The 9,747-nt window shown below is 39.4% G+C and overlaps 1 protein-coding gene across 16 annotated transcripts in view; it reads left to right on the forward strand.

Annotated features, from left to right (window-relative positions):
- KDM6A (lysine (K)-specific demethylase 6A) overlaps positions 1–9,747 on the forward strand; it is a 103,300-nt gene that overhangs the window by 72,288 nt on the left and 21,265 nt on the right. For all 16 annotated transcript variants that reach the window (XM_014544035.1, XM_014544039.1, XM_014544043.1 and 13 more), the window contains 4 exons: positions 524–729; positions 3,110–3,174; positions 3,250–3,324; positions 5,738–5,886. In XM_014544035.1, coding sequence (XP_014399521.1) covers positions 524–729; positions 3,110–3,174; positions 3,250–3,324; positions 5,738–5,886 — 495 coding nt within the window. The remainder of the gene's footprint in view (positions 1–523; positions 730–3,109; positions 3,175–3,249; positions 3,325–5,737; positions 5,887–9,747) is intronic.

Below are 9,747 nucleotides of genomic sequence, written 5' to 3' on the forward strand. Positions count from 1 at the left end.
TGGCTGCTGTAAGGCTTGTGTGTGTGTGTGTGTATCAGTATTATCTCTTTAATCAATGTGAAGATACGAAGATAGTAGTTACTGGCAATTTACTGGTGCTTTTTTAATTTAGCTTTTATTTTGGTGAAACTATATGTAATTATGATTTAGGTTGACTAATAAAATAAATTTTTAATAAAAATTTAGGTAAGATTTGAGACTACTAACAAGTACTATTGCCCCCTAAGTAGTTCCTGGCACCTGCAGAAATTAAATAAATAAGTGAAACTTTAGTACCTGGTCCCTTGATTCTGCCCCTGTTGGTGGCATGATGAATAGTTCCAGGGCTTCAGTGTATGGTTGTGGAAACCTAACAGGAAATTCAGGATGTTCAGAGGCCCCAGTTGGATTGTAGGAGAACTGAATGGAGCACCATAAAACGTTTTGCCTCCTCTCCCCACCCCTCCCCTTTTAAAAACGCACTTTAAAAATGTTATTCCAAATATAATTTTTATTTATTAACTACCTTTATTTATTTATGAAGACCTGGGACTTTTCTCTACCAAAACTTTGGTGGAAGCTAACAATGAACACATGGTAGAAGTGAGGACACAGTTGTTGCAACCAGCTGATGAAAACTGGGACCCCACTGGAACGAAGAAAATCTGGCATTGTGAAAGTAATCGATCTCATACTACGATTGCTAAATATGCACAGTATCAGGCCTCCTCCTTCCAGGAATCATTGAGAGTAAGTACTTACTTCCTGAAGATTATTTTTATTTTGGAGATATTTTATTATTTTATATTATTTTAATTTAAAGGGGTCCATTACTTCTGTAAGCATCTCATTATTTTATCGTTATTTATATTCTCTATATATAAAAGCCTAAGTGACCATCTGATTGGTAGCTATGATGCACAATGACCACCAGGGGGCAGATGCTCAACGCAGGAACTGCTGAGCTGCAGTGAATTGGCAGCTGAGGTTCTCAGGTGACGCACCCGGAACCATAGAGGAGGGAGCCCGATTCCGGGGTGCATCACCCGAGAACCGCCCTCTCACAATCCGGGACCCCTCGGGGGATGTCGGAGAGCCGGTTTCGGCCTGATCCCCACAGGCCAAGCCAAAGGACCCCACTGGTGCATGGATTCGCACCGGGCCTCTAGTATAAAATATTTTATGTGTTATCAAGTTTGCTCTTAGTAAAGTCTAAGAAAACCTGTTGGTTGATAAAGTAAATATTATTACTACAAGATATCTTCCTTATCTCTGGGTTATTTTTGTTTAGAGCAGGGTTTCTTAACCCTGGCATTATTGACATTTTGGGTTCAATAACGGTTAGTTGTGGGGTGTTGTCTTTTGTATTGCAGAATGTTTAGTAGCATCCCTGGCTTCTCCCCACTTGGGTAATCTTAGCATACCCCTTAGCCCCAACGCCAGCTCTGACAACCAAAGTCTTCAGACATACTATAGAAGGCAAAATTGCTCCTAATTCAGAACCATTGATATTAGAGGATTAACTAAGTCTCAAGTTTGCTTTATACTTGCACAGTTTCTAGACTTGTGCCTTCCCATTTTTCTCCTCTACAGGTTAGTATTTATTATCTGATAGCTCCTCCAGGAAACATTAGTGTTATTGTTACCAATCTCAGTCTGAAAGAAAAAACTGAGAGATAGGCATAAATTATTTGAAAATGTATGGAAAACTAAAAAACAAAACTTTGAATAATCTGAGGATTATTATGAAAAGACTCATAGGCCTTTCAGCGATGAAGCATTACTAAAATCCTTTAGAACTGTAGTTTAAAAATTCTCCCACAAAGTAAACATGAAAGACCTGCAAAATCAGTTTATTAAATGTGTTACTCGTATCCTACAGCTGAAACTTAATATGTGCCTGTAAGTCTTTATTTGTAATTCATTAGATTTGCTGATATCTGTTTTAAATTCTGCCCTGAGTTCATATTTTCAATCAAGGCAACATTTATACCTGTAAATTATACACTTGTGTTTCTTACTACCACTCCCCATAGATCCTACCAAGAAATTCATCTAATAAAAACTGTCCTGTAACTTTTAGGAGTTATAGTGAATTCACTGTCCATATAAATCTCTGTAATTCAAACTTTCGAGATATTTCAACTATGTGATCAGAATAGAATAGATAATAATAGCAGGATTCAGAGATCATCAAAGGGAAATTTGGAGGAAGAGTTGAAAAGCAAAGATAATAAGAGGCAGAGAGTATTTAAGTAGGAATGGATCCATAACCAAAGAAAGGGTGGCTTTTTTGTGTGTGCTTTGGAGGCCTGGACCACATTACATGTAAAAAAAATTTGACAAATGTTTAGAAACTGTACATTGAAAGGGAGGGAGGCCAAAATTTCATGGAGTATTGCTGACTCAAAAATCATAGGACACTGAGTGTTAAGAGATAACCATGTCTGTGATACAAAAATTGTAGATGATAGTAATTTACATTGAAAAGCACCTATATTTATCCAGTACTTAATTTCCCTAGTAATGTTTTAAATGTTCTATCATTCATATGTAATTCATTATGGAAAAAAGATTTGGCCCAGGAAGATCTTTTTACCTTTGTTCATAATCAAGAGTAGAGAAGTTATTGCCTTCCATCCTTATACATATACCAGAGGCCCGCTGCACGAAATTCGTGCAAGGGTAGGCCTTTGCAGCCCCGGCTGCCTCAGCCGCCCTCGCAGCCCTGGCTTTGTCCAGAAGGTTGTCCAGACAGTCATTCTGCTTTTTGGCCGTTGGGTCGATTTGCATATTACGCTTTTATTATTATAGATAGCTACATAAACATGCATGCATGTACCTCTGCTAGTTTAAAAATTTTGTCATCATGATTGATACTTCTTAGGCCTCTTAACTTTCCTTAAATTTTCTCTCCTTGAAAAATGGGGCAGGAAATAAGAATCTATAGTTTGTTCACCTTATAAAAGAATGCTAATAAGGAAGAACTACTAGGATAGCATTGTGGCTGATGGAAGAGTTTGGATACCATTGACTATCAATCTTGATGTAAAGTTGTCAATTGTATGATGGAAAGGATAGCAGCTGGTTATAGAATACTAAACTGGAATGCTTTCTCCTTAATCTGTAGGAAGAAAATGAGAAAAGAAGTCACCATAAAGAACACTCAGATAGTGAATCTACATCTTCAGATAAGTAAGTTACTTTTCATTGTCCACTTAATATTTCTGTTTAAAATGCATGTTTCTAATATTGTCTCTCTTTTTTAAGTTCTGGGAGGAGGAGGAAAGGACCCTTTAAAACCATAAAGTTTGGGACCAACATTGACCTGTCTGATGACAAAAAGTAAGTCTTTGTAGTCTTTTGTGAACTGAGGTAAAGAGGTGCCCTTTGCAAGATTGAGAATTGTATATAATTGTATATGATTTTCTATTTTATTTCAGATCACTTTTCTAAGTTAATATACAGAATTTAGCTAAATTATTTTTGCTAGGTCTTGCAATTAAAGTATTTTCTTGAATGGAAACCCTTGTACAAATTTTCATCAAGACCCTGACTGTATGCTAATTAGACAATCATAACATTCTATTTTATGATTAACAATATAATTCTATAGAATATAATTACACAATTATAAAAATTAGAAGGTCAAATTTTTTCCTTTTTTTATTTATTAAATCTTTATTGTTCAGATTACATTTGTTCCTCTTTTTTTTCCCCCCCATAACTCCCCTCCTCCCAGTTCCCCCCCCACCCTCCGCCCTCACTCCCCACCCACTGTCCTCATCCATAGGTGCACGATTTTTGTCCAGTTTCTTCCCGCATCTCCCATTCCCCTTTCCCCGCCAAGAATAGTCAGTCCATTCCCTTTCTATGTCCCTGATTCATTATAATCACCAGTTCATTCTGTACATCAGATTATTTATTCACTTGATTCTTAGATTCACTTGTTGATAGATGCATGTTTGTTGTTCACAATTTGTATCTTTACCTTTTTCTTCTTCCTCTTCTTAAAGGATACCTTTCAGCATTTCGTATAATACTGGTTTAGTGGTGATGAACTCCTTTAGCTTTTCCTTATCTGTGAAGCTCTTTATCTGACCTTCAATTCTGAATGATAGCTTTGCTGGATAAAGTAATCTTGGTTGTAGGTTCTTGGTATTCATCACTTTGAATATTTCTTGCCATTCCCTTCTGGCCTGCCAAGTTTCTGTTGAGAAATCAGCTGACAGTCGTATGGGTATTCCCTTGTAGGTAATTGAGTCTCTTTCTCTTGCTGCTTTTAAGATTCTCTCTTTGTCTTTTGCTCTTGGCATTTTAATTATGATGTGTCTTGGTGTGGTCCTCTTTGGATTCCTTTTGTTTGGGGTTCTCTGCGCTTCTTGGACCTGTAAGTCCATTTCTTTCACCAGGTGGGGGAAGTTTTCTGCCATTATTTCTTCAAATAGGTTTTCAATATCTTGCTGTCTCTCATCTTCTGGCACCCCTATTATTCTGATGTTGGTACGCTTGAAGCTGTCCCAGAGGCTCCTTACACTATCTTCGTATTTTCGGATTCTTTTTTCATTTTGCTTTTCCGGTTGGGTGTTTTTTGCTTCTTCGCATTTCAAATCTTTGGCTTGATTCTTGCGCTCCTCTGGTCTGCTATTGGGTGTCTGTATAATATTCTTTATTTCAGTCCGTGTATGCTTAATTTCTAGTTGGTTCTTTATCATAGCATCGAGGGTCTCATTAGTTTTCGTGACTCTCTCCTCAAGTTTATTGACAGCTTCTAGCACATTTTTGCAAGCCCTCAAAATTGCGATTTTTAGCTCTATATCCTCCATTTCTGTCATGTTTTTTTGTCTCCGCATTTTTTATGCTTTCTTGGTGCACCCCCTAGTGGTCTTTGTGCGCAGTCTTGTTCTAGTTGAGCCTTGATTGTTGTAGTTAATACTAGAGGGATTTGACCACCAGGCCGACTGGCTGTGTGAATCAGCTGTGTCTGCCGCGGAAAACTTCTGTCCTCTGGGGAGGTGCTAATCTAGCCTTTGCCTGAGGCGATCTGGCAAATGGCTCTGCGCAGGGCTTGGGCGGGGCGGGCTCAACAGGGCGGGCGGAGGGAGCCGTTATGGTGCCCTCAGTCCTGTTCCCAGAGGCTCTGCTTCTCAGAACCCCCGGAACCGCTGCAAACCTCGGAGGGAAAGCTGCCTTCCAACTGATGCCAGACACTCCCGCTTCTCCCGTTTGGGTCCGAGTCCCCAGCGATTCGCCCGTATCTGGAGCTCAGAGTCTGAGACTCCCCCCTGACCGAAAACGACAACCGCGCTCTCAGCCACCAGCCCGCTTTGCGCGCGCACCTCCGCACCTGAGTTTTTTCCACACTGCGCCTCCTCTGAGCCTCGGTGTGCTGTTATTTTTCCTTCTAGTTGAAGAGTCTCTCCTCAGCCAGCCTTCCTGTGGTTCTGGGTGATGTCCGTTCCGTCTTTTAGTTGTATTTTTGAAGTGGTTGTTTGCGGCAGCAGTCTCCGGTGTTTACCTATGCCGCCATCTTGGTGGACTCCACCAAATTTTTTCCTTTTATTGTTTAATTATTTTTATGCTTTTTGTTAGGAAATTTTCTTGGGAAAAATTTAAGCATTCCAGTGTTTCCTATGTGAAAGTAAAGTATTTATAGATTTGATTGTTTTCTGATTGAAGCACGAGGTTTTTGAAGAAATGATTAATTACACAAATATTTGTCACAGAGTTTCACTCTTGATCTGTTATTTTATTGCAGGTGGAAGTTGCAGCTACATGAGTTGACTAAACTTCCTGCTTTTGTGCGTGTCGTATCAGCAGGAAATCTTCTAAGCCATGTTGGTCACACCATACTGGGCATGAACACAGTTCAGCTATATATGAAAGTTCCAGGAAGCAGAACACCAGGTAACTTTTATGAACAAACATATCTTCTACAATTGAAAAACAGAATTAATCAGAATGTGAAATATGCAAAAGAGAACCAGATTCTTTTCCATTTACAGAGAATGAAACTGGAAGGATTTTTCCTAATATAAGAATTGACTCTTTAACTGGATTCAGATTGTTAAGATTTTTCTCCTTTGTATTATATTTTAATAGCTCTGAAACAATAGCATTTTACTTTGGAAAAGGGATCATTGGAGCATTCCTGGCATAAAGGCTGTTGTTGATCCCATCTACTGCAGGGTAATGGGATATAGTTTTTCCTACCATAATCACAATAAGAAGTATATTTTATATTACAGTAGTTTCATAGAACAATACATTTTAAAAAAGAAACTGTAGGTTACAATTGTCCAACTGGATTACAGTGCACAGTTTACAAAGTACATGATGATGTGGAGGCATTATCTAGTCTGGACTTTACCACTAACTAAGCTTGTCACTTTTGGCAAATCACATTCCTTCTCTGGGTCTTTTTCTTCATTGGTAAAATGAATTACATTGGTTTTAGACTTAAAATTCTGTCCAACACTAATGTGTTATCTTCTCTGTGCTGCCTTAGATAATTTGGTCTGGCCCTGCTAAGGCATTAGGGGTCAGTTAATTAAATGTTAACCAAATATAGCAGGCTAATTTTAGGTTAATAATTTTGTATGGCCCACGAATGATTTTATAAATATCCAAGTGATCCTTGGCAGACAAAAGGTTCCCCACTCCTGCCTTACTTTGACATGAAATTTCATAGGGTGATGTTCAAAATATTTAACAATTCAGAAAAATACTGGTGGTAACAAGTTTACTGTGCCAGTGCCTATGAGCTGCATATCACCCTCAGCTGTTTCTGTTTGCCACTTAAAGCAGCCATGGTTTGAAAACCAGGCTGCTGCTTTGTCACCTGCTTATTTAATAGTAGCTTAAGAATCCTCCTATATAATAAAAGGCTAATATGCAAATTGACTGAACGACAGAACAACTGGTCACTGTGGTGTGCACTGATCACCAGGAGGCAGACGCTCAATGCAGGAGCTGCTCCCTGGTGGTCAGTGTGCTCCCACAGGGGGAGTGCTGCTCAGTCAGAAGCCCTGAGCCGGACTCACAGCTGGCAAGCGCAGTGGCGGTGGCGGGAGCCCCTCTTACCTGCACAGCAGCGCTAAGGACCCCTCGGGGAATGTCTGACTTAGGCCTGCATCAGTCAAACATCCCCCGAGGGCTCCCGGACTGCGAGAGGGCACAGGCCAGGCTGAGGGACCGCCAGGGTGCAAGAATCTCGTGCACCGGGCCTCTAGTTGTTTCATAATAGACTTGCTTCTAGGTAACAGGTCAGTGGGTCCCAGTCCTGGCTGCTCATTAGAATCTCCTCGTAAGCTTTTTAAAATACATAGTTGATTAATCTCTGGAGATTTTTTTTTTAAGTTGTCCAGAGGATTCTAATGTACAGCCAAGATTAGAACCATTAGGTTGTAGTCGTTTTTATCCTCAGGTATTGTAAGCCCAGTTCTATGATGTTTATACATAGTTGGGTAAAGTGGGAACACTTCTGGAATAAATGGCAGAGGACCTGTCTGCTCTCCACTCTGTCCCCACTTTAGACACCAGTGTAAATACTGGGCAAGTTATTTGAACTCACTGGAGTTCCCTTCTTTTATGTATGTACTATTGGATTGGATCTATTAAGATTCATTTCAGTTGAAAATGTCTCTCATAGAATTTGAATTATTTTATGCAAATAATACCCTCAAAGAAAAAAATGCAGTTTTTCCTTACAAATGAAGGGGAAAAGCAAACATGACAGATTACTTCTTTGTCACTGTGTGCCTAGACTGTTTGAGTTTTGTGTTGGTTTGTATACAAGGCATTAGGTTTTTCAGAAATGCCCTGTGGCCTGACCGGTTTGGCTCAGTGGATAGAGCGTCGGCCTGCGGACTGAAGGGTTCCGGGTTCGATTCTGGTCAAGGGCATGTACCTTGGTTGCGGGCACATCCTCAGTGGGGAGTGTGCAGGAGGCAGCTGATCGATGTTTCTCTCTCATCGATGTTTCTAACTCTCTATCCCTCTCCCTTCCTCTCTGTAAAAAATCAATAAAATATATTTTTAAAAAAAGAAAGAAAGAAATGCCCTGTGGAACCTAAGGAATTCTCTAAAGAATTCTCTTTAACTGATATTAGTACTATCCAATAGAAATATAGTGCAAGTCATATATTTTTTAAAAATTTTACAGTAGTTACATTAATGTAAAATGAAATAGGTGAAATTAATTTTAACCCAGTATATGCAACTATTATTTCAACATGTAATAAATATAAACATTATTGGGATATTTTTGCATGTTTTTGTGTTAAGTCTTCAAAATTGTATACTTTACAGTTACTACACATCTCATTTTATATTAACTACATTTCAAGTGGTTATTGTATTATACAACTCAATCTTAGAGAAGAAATGTTGTACAGTGACCCTTAAAACTGTTAGTTCAGTTGAATTTTTAAAAGATTATTTTGAATTCGTTTTTATGGGACAAACACCTTATTTCTGGAGTTACATAGATAAATGTAACTTTATGCTTTAATGGACTTCATGATCAGTCATGTATGTTCTAAATTACAGATATGCTCTTAGGTTTTACCCTAAAAGATTTTTATTTGGTGGGGTCTCAGCATCTCTAATTTTAGTTAGAGCTAAATTTTATTTGGAGTCCATGCCATGGACAATTTCAACCATCTACCCATGGTAAGAGACAGTTGTAAGTATTAAGAGTACCATTTTTACATGGTACTGTGTATGTAAAATAGACGCAGGTTGTGGTGTGCGTAGGGTGTGGTGAGAACACAGCTACATTTTTCTTTATTGAGGTAAAATTCACATAAAATTAACCCTTTCAAAGTATGTAATTCAGTCGCATTTAGTTATTCACTGTGCTGTACAGTATAGCTCTCATCTCTGTGTAGTTCCAAGACATTTTCATCAGCTCAGAAGGAAACCCCCGTGCCCATTAAGCAGTCACTCCCCGAACAACCACTATCACAGGTCCTCAGTCCTTTCATTCAGTGTTATTTTGTTATAATTGTTGTTTATATCAATTAACCTATGGTCAAATTGGTTTTGCTATACATCATTTTGCTGCAGTTCTATGAACCGATCAACGATGTTATGTGAGCACTTACTGTAGTCTCCTTTCTGGCTTTGTATAGTGACCTGTTCTGGATATTTCATATAAATGGAATCATAATTTGTTGGCTTTTGTGCGTGCTTCTTTCTTTCTTTTCCCCCTGTAACATTTATAATTTTTTATTTTTCAATTACATTTGACATACAATATTATATTAGTTTTAGGTGTACACCCCAATGATTAGACATTATATAACTTACTAAGTGTTCATCCCAATAAATCTCATACCCATCTGATACCATACATAGTTATTAGAATATTATTGACTGCTAGAGGCCTGGTGCACAAAACTCATGCACTCAAAGGGGGGGGGGTTCCCTCAGCCTGGCCTGCACCGTCTTGCAGTCTAGGAGCCCTCGGAGGATATCCAACTGACAGCGGGGAGCTGGCCTAAGCTGGCAGTCGGACATCCTTAGCACTGCTGTGGAGGCGGGAGAGGCTCCCACCACCGCCGCTGCACTCGCCGGCCTTAAGCCGGGCTTCTGGCTGAGCAGTGCTCCCCTGTGGGAGTGCACTGACCACCAAGGGGCAGCTCCTGCGTTGAGCATCTGCCCCCTGGTGGTCAGTGTGTGTCATAGCGACTGGTTGCGTTTGGTCAATTTGCATATTAGCCTTTTATTATATAGGATAGGTTGTTCCCTATGCTGTGCTTTTCA

The sequence above is a fragment of the Myotis brandtii genome, unplaced genomic scaffold (genome assembly GCF_000412655.1).
Source record: "Myotis brandtii unplaced genomic scaffold, ASM41265v1 scaffold349, whole genome shotgun sequence".
Taxonomy (NCBI): domain Eukaryota; kingdom Metazoa; phylum Chordata; class Mammalia; order Chiroptera; family Vespertilionidae; genus Myotis; species Myotis brandtii.